This window comes from Macaca nemestrina, chromosome 6 (assembly GCF_043159975.1).
Source record: "Macaca nemestrina isolate mMacNem1 chromosome 6, mMacNem.hap1, whole genome shotgun sequence".
Taxonomy (NCBI): Eukaryota; Metazoa; Chordata; class Mammalia; order Primates; family Cercopithecidae; genus Macaca; species Macaca nemestrina.
Window position 1 is genome coordinate 137,747,552 of NC_092130.1, and position 16,448 is coordinate 137,763,999.

Genomic DNA, 16,448 nt, shown 5'->3' on the forward strand with positions numbered 1-16,448 from the left:
GGCTCCTGTGAAATCCCAGGAAATCCCTGGTTCCCTTTGTGAAATCCCTGGTTCCCTCTGATGGCTCCTGCGAAATTCCAGGAAAAGCCAAACTCCTTACTTTGACAAACTTGGTCCTCCACAATCTGTTCCCTGTTACTCTCTGTCCTTTCCCCTCAGCTGTTTCAAGAGTACTGCAGGCATCTCCCATCTGGGCACTCTTACGCCTGCTATGCCTTCTGCTTGATGGAGTTCCCCCATGCATAGCCATTTCCCTCATTTCTTTCAGTTTAAATATCACCTCTCAGTAAGGCTATCCTGGCCAACTTATCTAAAAACTGTCATCCTCAATGCTTTCTATCTCCCCTCCTGCTCTTTCTTTTTTTTTTTGAGGTGGAGTCTGGCTCTGTCACCAGGCTGGAGTGCAGTTGCACGATCTTGGCTCACTGCAAACTCCCCCTACTGGGTTCAAGCGATTCTCCTGCTTCAGCCTCCCAAGTAGCTGAGACTAAAGGTGCACACCACCATGCCCAGCTAATTTTTGTATTTTTAGTAGAATCGTGGTTTCACCATGTTGGCCAGGATGGTCTCCATCTCTTGATCTCGTGATCTGACCGCCTTGGCCTCCCAAAGTGCTGGGGTTACAGGCGTGAGCAACCACGCCTGGCCCTCTTTTCTTTCTTATCACTTATCACTACATAATACAATAAATATTTTACACATTTATTTTTGTCTGCCTTCTCTCTCACTAGAGTGTAAGTTCCATAAGGACAGAGATTGCTGTCTATTTTGTTCACTGCTGTATCACCAGTCCCTAGAATAGTGGCTGTTGCATAGTAGGTGCTCAACAAGTATTTGTTGAATGAATAATCTCACTGAAAAACCCAGAGTATTATCATCATAGTGTGCACTCGATTTGCACCTGGCTTTTCACTTACTCTCATGTCCTGCCCATCTTCCATGTTACCACAGAGTCTTCACAATCATGATTTCTCATGGCTATGGAATCTTCTGTCCAGTGTATATGCTTTACTTGACCATTCCTATATCATTGGATCCCATAAGATATTACTAGTTCTCAACACTATAAATAACACAACAATGAACATTTTTTTGGTTATAGTATTTCCAATATATGATTTATTTTTAGGGTGAATTCCCAAAATCACTAACCATTTTTAAAGTAAGAAAATACAATTTCAAATTGCTGTTTTAATGAACGTATTCAAGAGGGGAGAATCACTTTTTTAAAACCAGTGAGCAGCTAGGTGCAGTGGTGCATAGCTCTCCCCCATGCTACTTAGGAAACTGAGGCAGGAGGATTGCTTGAGCCCAGAAGTTCTTGAACAGCCTGGACAACCATAGTTGAGACTTCATCTCTAGAAAAAGCAAAACAAGACAAAACCATTGGGCTATCTTTATGCAGCTCTGCTACAGACTGAGTTCGTGCTCCAGCCCTGTCCTCCAGGGAGATCATAGCATACAGCACCTACCAGAAGGTGCTGCTATGCATTGCTCCCTCGAATATTTCTTCCTCCACCACTCCTGGCTTTTCATGAGAAGTTATACTAACTTAATCACCAAATATTTGTCGAGGGTTTATTATTTATAACACACATGGAGGAACTTTAAGGATCAATGTGATAAAACGTCTAACACCAAGGAGCTTGTAACTAGGACTCCCAAGATTTTCACTACATCCCAGAGTTTGTTAAGATGCAAATCTTTACATATCATACTTTCTCTTGGGCTCCAATAAAGCTGCTAGACCCATTCATTTCATGAATTCCATACACCTCCAGGTCAGTGCTTCCAAAAATTTACTCTCAAATCCACTTCTCCTGTAATTATTTACTGGCAAAGCACTAAAACTGGAAACTGGGAGTCATCATCAATTCTTCCTCTCCTATGTCCCGTGCTGCTCTCACCCATGCCATTGATCACAAGGTTTTCCAATATCCTAAGACATTTTTCAAATGCATCCCCTTCTCTCCGTTCTCACTGCCACTTCTCCTTAGTTGAGATGAACATCATCATCCATCTGGACCATTTGACTAACATTTTTTTCTGACTTCCTTGACTCTCCTTACTCTCCAATTCACATTCCACACTGAAATAAAATCATATGAATCACTTGCATTGATGGCTTGCTTAAAGCTCCCCAACGACTGGGTGCAGTGGCTCACACCTGTAATCCCAGCACTTTGGGAGACTGGTGGGCAGATCACGAGGTCAGGTGTTCGAGGCCAGCCTCATCAACATGGTGAAACCCCATCTCTACTAAAGATACAAAAAAAAAAAAAAATTGCCAACTGTGGTGGCGTGTGCCTGTAATCTCAGCTACTCGGGAGACTGAGGCAGGAGAATTGCTTGAACCTGGGAGGCGGAGGTTGCAGTGAACCGAGATCATGCCATTGTACTCCAGCCTGGGTGACAGGACAAGACTCCATCTCAAAAAAAAAAAAAAAAAGAAAAAAAGAAAAAAAAAAAAGCTCTTCAATAGCTTTCCAATACCTAAATGACAAAATCCAGATATCCAAGAAGATTTTCCATGATCAAGCCCCAACCACCTTATCTCTTTCCCATGACTCTGTGGGTGCACCTCATGCTCTAGCTTTGCTGAATTACTTTTAAATCTCCAAATACTCCCCACACTGGTTCATGCTTCTATGTACTTTACACCCTATCTCTCTTTCTGGAGTTCTCATTCCCCCTTCTCCTGTGAAATTGCTCCTCAGACCTCGAGACCCATCGCAAGCCTTTCCTGCTCAATAGACCCTTCCTGGATTCACTGGGCACAGGTAAGCACATTCTTGCTGCCTTACTGTGGACAGTACCTATCAATTGTTTCCTGTCTGCTTCCATTAAACTATATATATACATAAACAGATATATACACATAAACATATATATACATAAACACACACACATATATATATAAAGGAATGAAGGCCAGTCACGGTGTCTCACACTGTAATCCCAGTGCTTTGGGAGGCTGAGGTGGGTGAGTCACTTGAGCCCAGGAGTCCAAGGCAGCAGTAAGCTTTGATCGCATCACTGCACTCCAGCCTGGGCAACGAAGCAAAACTCTTCCTCAAAAGAAAACAAAAAAAGGAAGGAAGGAAAGAATGAATTAATAGATAAATAGATAAGTAAAGTGGGAGGAAGAAAGGGTCCTAGAAACATGAGACTAGAGTAACAGAAGGAAGAAGTCGGAAGGGCAGCAACAGAAAAAAAACACCCACATCCACTGCCACTTCTTTTGTTTGTAACAACAGATGGGACATAAAATATTCAGAAGCCAAGTGCATCATCCCTTATGAGAAATTTCTAATCAACCTAAAAGGGGGCTCATGATGACTCTCAACCTTCCCTATCAGCTTGGAGAGCACAAGGGAATTCCAAACTGTGAGCTATAAAAATAAACCCCGGCCAGCAGGGACCCATATTGGAGCCTCCTTTGTAGAGATCCAGAGTACTTGGTGATTTGTATTTCTTTCTTTTTTTTTTTTTTTTTAACTTTTTAGACTACTGTCCTGGGAGCTGCTCCTGGCATTGAAACTGTCTGCTTTCCTGCGAATCTTCTCTATTATCTTATTCAAACTGTCCTTATATTCCTAGAAAAGCTGATGACAATTCTGGGCAAGTTGGTTTGGTGAGGGGCCATATATGTACAAACCACTATTTTCCTGCCCTTTTTGCACACACTGTCCCAGAACCAGCGGGTGAGACTGTCTCTTTGAAAACAGAGCTACTCTGTAGCAGGTTCGGTATAAGGAGGGCATGTCAGTGAGGCCACACAAGGCACCCACTCACACCCACACAGCAGGAAAATGCCATGCTCTCTGAAACTCATGGGGACAAGTATGAAGTTAATTTTGTAATACAACAGACAAGAAGTCTTTGGAACCCGAGAAGTCAGTATATAAACACCAATTATTATTCCACCTTTTTTTTCTGTCCTTTCACATAATATCCTGTCTACAGAATTGGACACTGTTTTGCTCCCAGCTTGTAGAAACTTCTCGGCTTAGCTAGCTAATGTCTCTATGGTGGATATGTCTGTCAATTTTCTCCCTTCTCAGAGACACTTCTTTGGACCTTTGGCTCTGCTGAGACAGTAGTGGCCCACGTGACTCAAAGGGCTACAGCTCACTGACATGGGCATGCCCTTGACTCAAAGGTAGCTCCTTGTCAACTGGCTAGTAATCAAGTATATATATCTCTTTAAAATTTGAACTGAAACAGAATGAAACACATGGGATGGAGATGGTCAATAACGCTGAGAGTTTATGTAGCTGTGGGACTGGCAACAACCATTTTTGGCCATATATACCTTCTGATAATTAAGTGTGGAAAACCATTTTGCAGAAAGAGGTACAAGGATGGAACAAATTCATCAAGAAAAGTAGAAATGAGAAAGCACACAGCCCCAGAGAAAGTGAAGATCGAAAGAATATCATCTTAAGACCCAGCCCTACTTCCCTGCTGTGGGTACATAGAATTCTCCTGTACTCAATACACCTCCTTCCATGTGAGTTCCTGTGAACAGGTTCTAAACCTTGGGACAGCCTCATCTGAGTCTCCATTTCCTCATTTGTAAAACATGGGAGAACTAGATGATGTCAGTGCTTCCCAAAGTGGAACCTTTAAGACTCACGAGACTGAAATGATTTTAGGGCATGGAAACAGCCTTAAATAGCACTGAATCAAAGCATTAAAACAGGATTCCCATTTCAGCTCTCCTCTAATTCTCCTAATTAAGGCAAAGAGAAAGTCTGAGATTGATTGTTAGCATGTTTTAAAAATTACTTTGTTACTTGGTATTTTTCCTTTAATATTTTTTAATTTGTTTGCATTATATTTATTTTTACCATCACCTTCTATTAATAGTAAGTGATACTGGTGTTTTGTTATTGTAATAACATTAAATACCCTTTGAAATAAGTTTAATTAAAAAGTAAAGTTATAGCAATGACAGCTACCATTTTGAGTGGTACATATGTGGTATATATGTCATGTACTTCACATATATTATTTCCAATTTCCCCAACAATTCTAAAAACCTTTTTCTCTATTTTACAGCTGAGGCAACTGAGGACCAAAGAGATTAATATGCCTAGAGTCAGAAGCCTATAAGTTACTGAATGAGTATTCCAGATAAATTTGTCTGGTCCCCAAGTCCACACTTTTCCTACTGTCCCATCCTGCTTCCCTTCTATTGGAATCTAACATCTAAACCCACACTTGTGCAGTAGGCTTTGCTCAGACTGTAGCTCTGTGACCCTTCTGCAGCATTGGACACTTTTTTCTAAATTACTCTCCTTGTTTGGCTTTATCCAACTTCTCTTGTAATCTTCCAAATCACATCTTCTGTCTCGATTTTTGGCCTTTCATCGCCCTATGTGTTTTATCTTGTCTTTCATGCTGGCTCTAGACTACTGAAAAGCAACATTAGTCCGTATGAGATTTGAATTGCAGATAGATGTACTCTATGAGTAAGGATTCAAAAGCTGCTCTTTGGGTGCTATGTGTTAAATTTTTTCAATGCACGCCCTCTGACCAAGACAGCTAACTTCTAGGAATGTATGCTGAGAGAAAACATACGTATATGCAAAGAAGCATAGAAAAGAATAATCTCTGTAGCATTATAACTAACAGCAAAACTGTAGAAATGGTCCAAATGTTAACCAATAGTGGCTAAGTTAAAGAATTTATGCTGCAGCTATATGTGAAACAATATATCCTCTTTAAAAGATGAGAGTATAGATAATAAATACACATACATGGATAATATATACACATATATACAGATATCGAAAAATATCTATAATGACATTGAAAAATCATAGTGTTCATGAAGCAACAGTGAATTATTCCATTAGCATATTTAAAACTAATCCGGCCGGGCGCGGTGGCTCACCCCTGTAATCCCAACACTTTGGGAGGCCGAGGCGGGCAGATCACGAGGTCAGAAGATCGAGACCATCCTGGCTAACATGGTGAAACCCCGTCTCTGCTAAAAATACAAAAACAGCCGGGCGTGGTGGTGGGTGCCTGTAGTCCCAGCTCCTCAGGAGGCTGAGGCAGGAGAATGGCGTGAATCTGGGAGGCAGAGCTTGCAGTGAGCTGAGATTGCTCGTATATGCACTCCAGCAGGGGAGACAGAGCCAGACTCCATCTCAAAAAAAAAAACACAAAACCAAAAACAAAAATCCATATATAAAATGTCAACTAGGATGTAGAACTAGCTACTAAGTGTAAAAAGGTTGCTCGTCACCCTTCTCCACAGTCTCCTTCAGTGATTGCATCCATTTCCACAATCATCTTAATGCAAATCCTGTTCTGACCTCATGCCCATGTCCGCGACTGGAGCATGCCCAGTAGACAGCTCCTTCTGGATGTCAGTGTTTTCAGTCATCTTTTTCCCTCCCAAATCTGCTCTCTCTCCTATTCCTATTAAAGGCATCACCCTTGTTTTGGTTCACACAGTCAACTAAAGCAAGGTCATTGCCTTCTTCCATCCTTCCATCTTCAGTTCTACATCCAATCAGTTACCAACTGTGATGGTTTATTTTATGTGTCAAATTGACTGGACCACGTAGTGCCCAGACATTTCGTTAAACATTATTATGGGTGTGTCTGTGTAGGTGTTTTCTCAGTTGAAGACCTGAATAGAACAAAAAGACTAAGTAAGGGCCGGGCACGGTGGCTCGCCTGTAATCCCAGCACTTTGGGAGGCTGAGGCGGGCAGATCACGAGGTCAGGCAATTGAGACCATCCTGGCTAACACGGTGAAACCCTGTCTCTACTAAAAATACAAAAAATTAGCCTGGCGTGGGGGCGGGCGCCTGTAGTCCCAGCTCCTCGCAAGGCTGAGGCAGGAGAATGGCGTGAACCTGGGAGGCACAGCTTGCAGTGAGCCGAGATCTCGCCACTGCACTCCAGCCTGGGCAACAGAGCGAGACTCTGTCTCAAATAAATAAATAATAAAAAATTAGCTGGGCAAGTTGGCTCATGTCTGTAATCCCAGCTACTCAGGATGAGGCAGGAGAATCACTTGAACCTGGGAGGTGGAGGATAGGCACTCCAGCCTAAGCGAGACTCAGTCTCAAAAATAATTAATTAAACAATTAATTAAAAAAAAAAAAAAGACTGAGTAAGTGAGAACTGCTTCTGCCTCACTGCCTTTACCTGGGACATTGGTCTTTTTTGGCCTTCAGACTCAAGCTGAACGTGACTCTTCCTGGGTCTTGAGTCTGTTGGTTTTCAGACTGGAACTTATACCTCTGGCTCTCCTGCGCCTCCAGCTTGCTGACTGTGGATCTTGGGGGCAGTCTCCATAATTGTGTGAGCCAGTTCCTTGTAAATGTCTCTCTCTTTCTCAATCTCTCTCTCTCTCTCTTAATCTCTCTTTCTCTCTCTCTCTCTCCCTCCGCCTCTCTCTCTTTTCTGTTGGTACTGTTTCTCTGGAAAACACTGACTAACACACCAATCCTCCAGATTCTTCTCTTTGGCATGGCCAGCTCCTTCCTCTTTTCTATTTTGACTGACATTCACCTAGCTCAGGATATTCTTCCCTGTGGCTGGACCATCACCATAGATTCCTGATAGCTCCCTGTCTCCTGCATCTCTTGTTTTTCAGCCTTCATTCTCCTCACTATATGGTTAACCTTCCAAAAGCCCAATTCTAATCACAAAAATTTTAAAGTCTTCATTGTAAGAAAAACAATCCAAAATCCTTGGATAATGTTCAAAGTCCCCTATGATTCAGCCACAGCTAAGTTTTCCAGCCCTTTACCCTACTTCCCCTACTGTTAGGGTAACTGTACTATATATGTCATTTCCCTACATTAATGCATTTATTCATATTCTCCTCTAGCTAACCCCTAACCCTCCTCTGTCCTATAGTCACTTCCTATCCAAAATCCTATCCTTCACTGAGGTGTAGCTCAAATTTGATCTTCACTTAAAGCCTTTCACCGTATTCCTAAGGTGGAAGAGTCTCTTTCCTTCCTTTAAGTTCATAGCTTTTCTCTTCTATGTTTTTCAAATTCTGGTTTGTATTATACTTATTTGTACACCTCTTCTTTTCCCTTATCCTGGAGGATAAAGGCTGTATCTATTTCATCTTTATATCCCCCAAGGCCTAATATAGTGCTTCTATTGTTCACCTAAATGAATAATAAATGAATATTCTCTCAAGTGAAATGAAATTTGAAAGTTAAACATGGCATGGAAACCTGACACAATACCTCATAATGATTTTAAAATACAAATAATACTTGGATTATCCATTTGTGGCAACTACCAAGAAAGTACTATTTTAAAAGCTGTCTGCAGTATGTGCAAGTTGCTGTAGGCAAGTATTTCTTAGTGCTACATGTTAGTTAGAATCACCTGGAGAGTTTTCAAATACTACCCATGCCCAGTCCCACTCCAGACCAATCACATCAGAAGCTCTGAGGGTGAGTTCTGGGCACTAATTCTCTTTTAAACCTTCCCAGGTAATTCTAACGTGCAGTCAGTTGAAAACTATGGCTGTAGGGCATGGCAGCTGCATTGATCTCAATTTGTGTATTGGGATGGGCAGGAATGAACTTCTGATAAAGATACTTTAGTTGATCTTCGGTTGCACAAAGGCAAGGCAAGACTTATTAAGCAACTGCAAAATGATGCCACTAACTAACATTTGTTGAGCACTTATTAATCCTTATGATACCCTATGAAGTAAGCACGGTTATTGGCTACATTTTATAAGTGAGGTATGTAAGGCTCAGACAAGTACTGTAATTTACCCAGACGAGTAAGTAGAGTAGCCAAGATGTGAAGACATGAACCCAGATACACAGGCTTCAGAACAAGAGTACAGAAGATGTGAAACTCCAGTGACTTGGGAGTGTGTGGGTCAGTTGCCAGGGGGAGGTACATGTATGCACACGTGTGTGGAGCTTTTTCTATAAAGGCCAACCAAAGGGATTGGAGGGGCATGGGATTGGGGGTTGGAGAAGAAAAGGAAGCAAAAGACAACTCTAATATAAGAAAAGAGAGGTTTTGGAGACATGGTGGCTGACTGAGTCCAAGCAGAGAAAATGTAAATCAGGGACTCTCGGGAGACGGTAGAGTCCATGGGTTTTAGGACTCAGTAAATTATGCCAAGTCATAAAGTGTTCTTTTTCTGTCTTGTAAGTCCCTTATGATAATCCCCAGACTTCTGCTAAGTTGGGGAAGTGCCCACAGTGGGGTCGGAGCAGCAGAAGGGTGCTGGGCTCTCCATATGGTTTCTCCCTGAGGCCAAAGTGCTGGGCACTGCTAGTCCAGAATCTCAGAGTGTCCGGTAGCCAAGCAAATGTGGAGTGAGGAGCCAAACAATGAGAGCTAGGACAGGGTGGACTGAACAGAAAAGGTCCTGAGATCAAATCCCTTTCTCTCAAATATGACAGAAGTAGCAGCCTCCAAATGGAAGGGAAACTGGACCCCGCTCTCCAGAGACAGTGCCCATCCGGAGGGTCTCCTGTGCTGCACTGTGCCATTGTCACTGAGACACAAATATAAATGGAAACTGTAAATATGGGCTTGGGAGATGAGGTGGCTTGTTTCCAAGCCATACTCCACTCCACTTCTCGAAGGCCTCACCAGAGAGGAGAGATTCTTCTCATGTTTGAGTGGGTTTATATGCATAGTATGGTGGAAGGGTGTTTGGAGTCAAAAACCTCTATGATTGAACTGAAGATACATTTACCTTCTTTGGATCTCAGTTTCTCTATCTGCAAAATGGAAAAAAAATACTGACCTCACATGTTTACTGTGGAAATTAACTGAGAAGATCACAGAAGGCGGCTGGCACAGGATGTGAGCCTTGCAGGGGCTCCGCTGAGGTCACTTTACTTGCTTCCTTAGCCCTGGCCACCTAACCCTGCGCCTACACTAGGTCCCAATACCGCCAGGGATGACCCTTGGGAAGTCGGATCCTACCTTTGGTTAGGGAGTGAATCCCGAGCTTCACTTGGGAGAAGTTGCCACTTCCGATTTCCCCTCGAATTCGGTAGAAGCCTATCCGTTTCCCCAGAGTGATCTCCCTCACCACCTTCTCATCTTGGGACATGTCCTGTGTCAGTTTCTCGAAGGGCGTCAGCTGGCGGGGCTGTCCTTCCTCTCCCTCCTTGCTGCTCTCGGCCTGACAGCCACTTTCTACGCTGTCGCGCCGATCCCACCGGGCATAGTGGGGGTTCACCAGGCCGCCTCCATTTGTATACACTGCAGTCATCGTCCACGGTGGCTCACGTCTCCATCTCAGCAAAGAGCCACCGATCAAGGGCAGGTTGTGCAGGAGCAGAAGAGGCTCAGAGGGTGGGAGATGCCAACTGAGGACAGCAGGTGCCCAGGGTTCAAGAGAGTTTTCCTGAGAGCTGAGCAGCCGCCCTCTCGGGTTTAGTGAGAGGAGGGCAGTGAAGGTGGTAGCTGAGTCTGCCCAGCCCAGCCAGGAGCTGCTCACCTCACTCAAATCATTTCCCACCTTCCCTCACATTGAACTTGCAAGCTCTAGCTGTACAATTAGGCACACGTTACATACCCACTGCCCTGATGGGACTCCAGGAACTTTCTGGCCAGACGTGGAGTCTGATGCTTTGTGGTAGGTGGCTGTGCCCCAGGACAAAGGCTTCTGTTTGCTATTCCCCTTGATGGCCAGAGAATCTTGCACTCTGGTGTGTAAATGCCCCTGGGAGGATCTCAAGACCCTGCTGCGGGAGCTCATCTCTGACCTTCATTTCGTGCTTCTCTTGCTGTCAAGCCGCAGGGCCCTGGAGACCTAATAATCTGAACCCCGGGAAAGAAGAAACTTGCAAATAAGCCTTCTGGTCACACAGGCAGCCAGAGAAGGATTTAATCCCTGCAATGTCACTTTAGCTGGCCTTTATTTAGATGAGCCTTCCTCTAAGCCGTGAGCTGTCTCGAAAATTTGGCTGGTTCAACCTAAGAATAGAGAGTAAGAAAATTATTAGCCTATGCTAATGTACTGTACAGGATTTATAATGAATGTGAAACTGCTTTGTAAGCATTGATCTAAAAGTACTCCACAAATTTAAGTTATGACTCATATCAGTAGTAGATGCTTGATTACACGTGCTCTAGTAAGAAGAAAAGAGTATATACACATACCTCTCAACCTACATTTTAGAAAAGCCCCTAGGGTCTGTACATATTTCCAGCAAAACAATTTTTCTATTTCTTAAAGTTTAAGAAAATATGCATATTGCCTTGTGTTGCTTTAAAACCAAATTTTAAAAGTAATATGATAGCAATGATGACAAAGATTCTGGATTACTATTTGTTTTCAAAATTTCTCATAGGTATTCAAATAGTAATATTTTATCTCCTTTACTACTTTCTGTTCTTGTACAACCTGTCCTACACTAGTTGCTTCCATTCTTTCTTTCTATGTCATTCTATGATAAAGGCTGATTTTTCCTCTTACATTTACTTTTTGAATTTTTCTGAGCAGGTGTCAGTGTCTAGGCCCAGCACCTTATTTTGAAGATGTGGAAAAGGAGGGTTTACAGCATTGCTGGTGATAAGAAATGCTGCCCCAGCTACGATGTCTTCCGGATTTTTTTTCTGCACTCTCCAGCAGGAAATACACTCTTCCTCTCTGAATTCCCACAGCACTTCGTGCATTTTCCAAAATGTCCCATCTCAATGAAGGTGGGAACTGGTTTTGACTCATATGTATGTCTTGCTCTCCTCCTCTCTCCTTCAAAATGGAGTATAAGTTCTTACGTATAAAAGTGTTTACTAAGAAAATGTGTGTTAAACTTGATTTTTGGAGTTGAGCATTCCAAACCAAAAATTTGACTGAAAATGTGAAAGACTGCCTTGGATGTATGGATTTCCAACTCTGCTCAATAATATCACATTATTACAATTAAGCATAAATAAGGCTTCCTAACTTTATACTTAAGATTAAGTAGGGGGTTGCCAAATAAACATAAATAAGGGAAGTAAAGAGGAGGTTGATGCCCAGTACTGCTCCTATTTCTGGATAGGGAGAAAGGAATCTGGAAGAAGGATGAAGAACATAGGCTTAAAAGGGACCAGGTATCAGTAACTAAGCACATCTCTAGGTTAGAGACTGTTAGGATGTTTTTTTAAAAACATTTTTAAGATAAAGGTCCCCTTAGCAGGCTGTGGTGGTATACCCCTTGGCAGGGTGTGTGCCTGTAGTCTCAGCTACACCTACAGACTGAGGTGGGAGGATGGCTTGAGCCCAGGAAGTAGAGGTTGCAGTGAGCTGACATCAAGCCACTGTACTCCAGCCTGGACGACAAAGCCGGACCCTGTCTCAAAAAAAACAAAACAAAACAGAAAAGGTAAAGGTTCTTAATTAGAGTGAAGAAAATCTAAGTCACTGATTCTTCTTTATTTTCTTTACCGACGTCTACCTCCCAAAGTGTGGGGATTACAGGTGTGAACCACTGTACTTAGCCAAAATCACTGATTCTTAATCATCCTGAGGTCACAGACTCCTTTGAGATGCTAACAAAACCTGTGACTCTATCCCCAGGGAAAAAAAATAATCCTCACCCATACAATTTGCATCCGATTTTAAGATGACATTCTGAAACCCATCAGGTGGTTAAGAATCTCTGTGAAGGCCAAGTGGCACTAGATCTCCCCAGATTCCTGGCAGAAGAACACCATGCAGCTTATGACAGACTAGAATGAAGTAGTAATTCTGCAAGAAACTTTAGCTTAACCTAAGGCAAAAGAAAATATGGATTTTCCATAGAATGTAGTACTTGATCACTTTGTGTTCTAACAGACTCTGTGAAGAACTTACTGGCTTTGTGTCCTCATTACCATGCTGTGATTGTTACTAATGTACTTGGACCACAAAAAAGCACCAGGAGGGCGCCAGGTACAGTGGCTCACACCTGTAATCCCAACACTTTGGGAGCCCAAGGCGGGTGGATCACCTGAGGTCAGGAGTTTGAGACCAGCCTGGACAACATGGAGGAACCCTATCTGTACTAAAAATACATAAATTATCCGGGCATGGTGGCACACACCTGTAATCCCAGCTACTCGGGAGGCTGAGGCAGGAGAATTGCTGGAACCCGGGAGGCAGACGTTGCAGTGAGCTGAGATCGTGCCATTGCACTCCAGTCTGGGCAACAAGAGTGAAACTCTGTCTCAAAAACAAAAAGAAAAAGGCACCAGGTGAGCAGGAACCTGTGCTTTACTCTTCCCTCTGTCTCTGGGAGTTCTGCACAGTAGCTGATAAAAGTTTGTTGAAGAAGGAATGAACTAATTTACCACCTAACCCACCATTACACTTAGGTATGACTTAGTAGAGGCAAATATTTTTATTTTTTAACTACTAACACTATCCCAGAATTTAATCGTCTCAGACAGCTTATTTCAGTCCCTATTTCTAAGATTTGGGCTACCCTTTACTAGCTATTAGAATTCCTGGCCCCATCTTCTTGTGGAGGTAAAAGCTTAGTCCAAAGTCCATCATCCCCCTGCGAATTGTGGCACACCTGCTTAGAAATGCAAGTCTCCCCCATCCCTGCCACTTTGGAAGAATCAGCTCCCCACAGGCGCCCGGGCCTCCTGCCTCCCTCTGCATCTGCTCCCCTCCATCTCCTGCCCAGCTGCTGGTTCAGGGCTTTTTCTCTGCTTTCCTGTTTCCCAACTTTCCTGATTTGGGCTCTATATCCTGAGCTCTATTCAGGCCCTGGGATTTACAGTAGAGTTTGAGACTTCAGGTGCCTCCCAGGAATTCCTCTCCCTCCCTTCCCAATTCAACAGAGAGGGAGGACTCAGATACAATTGCCAAATATGATCAGTCTCTGTCTTGAATTATGTACCCTACACCTACAAATGAAACTTCTTGCAAAACGGTCTTGAACCAATTGTCTTGCCTTAGTGGTCGAGGAGACAGTTAATCTTCCATTTAGATCAGATAAAGTGTTTTTGTTACACTTTTACAGATGTTGCTGTGGTTTGCATTGAGGATGAATTGCAACTTGGGACAGCTAGCAAACCAATTGGGGGAAAAGCCAAACGCCTATCTCACTCCTACTTCAAAATAAGTTCCAAATAAATCATCTAAGTAAATGTAAAATAAACAAAAAAATGAAATACTAGAAAAAAATCAGAATTTTTTTTATGATCTCAGCGAAGGCCGTAAAAGAAAACATTGAATTTGACTACATAAAGCTGTAATTTTCTGTTTGCCCAAAAGTATCATAAACAAACAGGCAAAAATCAAATGATAACCTTATAGGGAAAGCTTTCCAACAAATATAATAAACAAATAAAAAATAAACAATTTTCTAAATAAAGAATTTTAGAAATTGATTTTTAAAATACCAATATCCAGCCAGGCGTGGTGGCTCACACCTGTAATCCCAGCACTTTGGGAGGCTGAGGTGGGGGATCACGAAGTCAAGAGATCGAGACCACCCTGGCCAATATGGTGAAATCTCATCTCTACTAAAAATACAAAATATTATATTTTGGGCGTGGTGGTGCACACCTGTAGTCCCAGCTACTCAGGAGGCTGAGGCAGGAGAATCACTTGAACCCAGGAGGCGGAGGCGAGACAGTGCCGAATGCCGAGATAGCACAACTGCACTCCAACCTAAAGGCAGAGCGAGACTCCGTCTCAAAAAAAAAAGAAAGAAAAATACCAATATCCTCCCAAAAAAGAAAAATGATAAAGAACATGAGCAGACATTTCACAGAAAATACAAATGATTCCATAATATATAAAAACATACTCAACCCTATAATTAAAGAAATACCCATAAACTACACTGAAACTAGATTTTTCACATATTAAATTTGAAAGCTGCAAAAAAATTTTGATAGTGCACTGGTGAGAGATAGTATGAGGAAACAGGAATTCTCATTCATTGTTACTGGAAGTATAAATTGGTACAATTGCTTGGAAGGAAATTTGGCTATAACTATTAATTACAAGTGTATGTGTTCTTTGCTTCAACAATTCTACTTCTAGAATTTTTCTTTGCACACATATGCAAAGATGTGTATTTCTGACATAAAGATGGATGTGAAAAAGAATGAGTTACAGTATCCAAGATATACAGTTAAGAGGTGGGAAGAGTGTGTATAAAATGATAATCAGGAGTATAAGAAAGGGCCAGTTGCGGTGGCTCATGGCTGTAATACCAGCACTTTGGGAGGCTGAGGTGGGTGGATCATTTGAGCTCAGGAGTTTGAGACTAACCTGACCAACATGGTGAAACCCCGTTTCCACTAAAAATACAAAGAAATTAGCTGGGCATGGTGGCACACACCTGTAATCCCAGCTACTGAGGCAGGAGAATCGCTTGAGCCCAGGAGGCGGAGGTTGCAGTGAGCTAAGATCACGCCACTGCACTCCAGGCTGGGCAACAGCGACTCCATCTCAAAAAAAAAAAAAAAAAGTGTAAGACAGCGGAGGGAATCCCTAAAAACAGGTAGAGTTATTGCATTTGGTGAAGGGACTTGTTGGACAGGGGAATGGAGTGCAAAAAAACATATACTTTTTACTGCTTACTTTTTCATATGATTTACGTTTTTTTCATGTGCGTATATTTACCTTTAAAAAGAAAACAGGCTGGGTGTGGTGGCTCACACCTATAATCCCAGCACTTTGGGAGGCCGAGACGGGAGAATGGCTTGAGTCCAGGAGCTCAAGACCAGTCTGGGCAACACAGTGAGACCCCATCTCTCCAAAAAAAAAAAAAAAACCAAAGAAAATTAGCTGAGTGGCACACACCTATAGTCCCAGGTACTCAAGAGGCCAAAGTGGGAGAATCACTTGAACCTGGGAAGTCAAGACTGCAGTGAGCCAAGATCACACCACTGCACTTCAGCCTAGGCAACAGAGCAAGACTCTGTCTCAAAGAAGAAAGAAAAAAAGAAAAGAAAAAGGAAGCAATTAAAAACATTTAATGTGTTGCCACCTTACATAGTTGGTGTACAATAAGTTTGCTTTACTTTTGGTTACACAGGGAAATTATCATACCTGATTCTCTAATATCTAATGGATTGCTTTTAAAATAAAAAGATAATTCAGGACTTCTGGTGAAATATAAATTTAATGATCTCATTTATTTCTACTTTATTCCAAAAACCAAAAAACCTAAAAATGACAAAATAAGAGGAGGAAAGGTACAAACCCGTGAGGATAAAAAGAATAAGAGAGGAGGCCAGGCACGGTGGATCACCTGTCAGGAGTTCAAGACCAGCCTGACCAACATGGTGAAACCCCGTCTCTACTAAAAATACAAAAAATTAGCCGAGCATGTGGCGCATGCTTGTAATTCCAGCTACTTAGAAGGCTGAGGCAGGAGAATCACTTGAACCTAGGAGGCAGAGGTTGTGGTGAGCCAAGATTGCGCCATTGTACTCTAGCCTGGGCAACAAGAGTGAAATTCCATCTCAAAAAAAAAAAA

The 16,448-nt window shown here is 42.4% G+C and overlaps 1 protein-coding gene across 8 annotated transcripts in view; it reads right to left on the bottom strand.

The window, feature by feature from the left end:
• The window catches only part of LOC105487472 (NIM1 serine/threonine protein kinase), a 93,507-nt gene that overhangs the window by 31,366 nt on the left and 45,693 nt on the right, over window positions 1-16,448 (bottom strand). For 6 of the 8 annotated variants that reach the window (XM_011750923.2, XM_071098964.1, XM_071098966.1 and 3 more), the window contains 2 exons: window positions 13,047-13,165; window positions 9,955-10,953 (listed from right to left, as the gene is read on the bottom strand). In XM_011750923.2, the coding sequence (XP_011749225.1) occupies window positions 9,955-10,246 (292 nt within the window). In that variant the 5' untranslated portion in view covers window positions 10,247-10,953; window positions 13,047-13,165. The remainder of the gene's footprint in view (window positions 1-9,954; window positions 10,954-13,046; window positions 13,166-16,448) is intronic. The other 2 variants (XM_071098968.1, XM_011750921.3) reach the window with 1 other exon arrangement.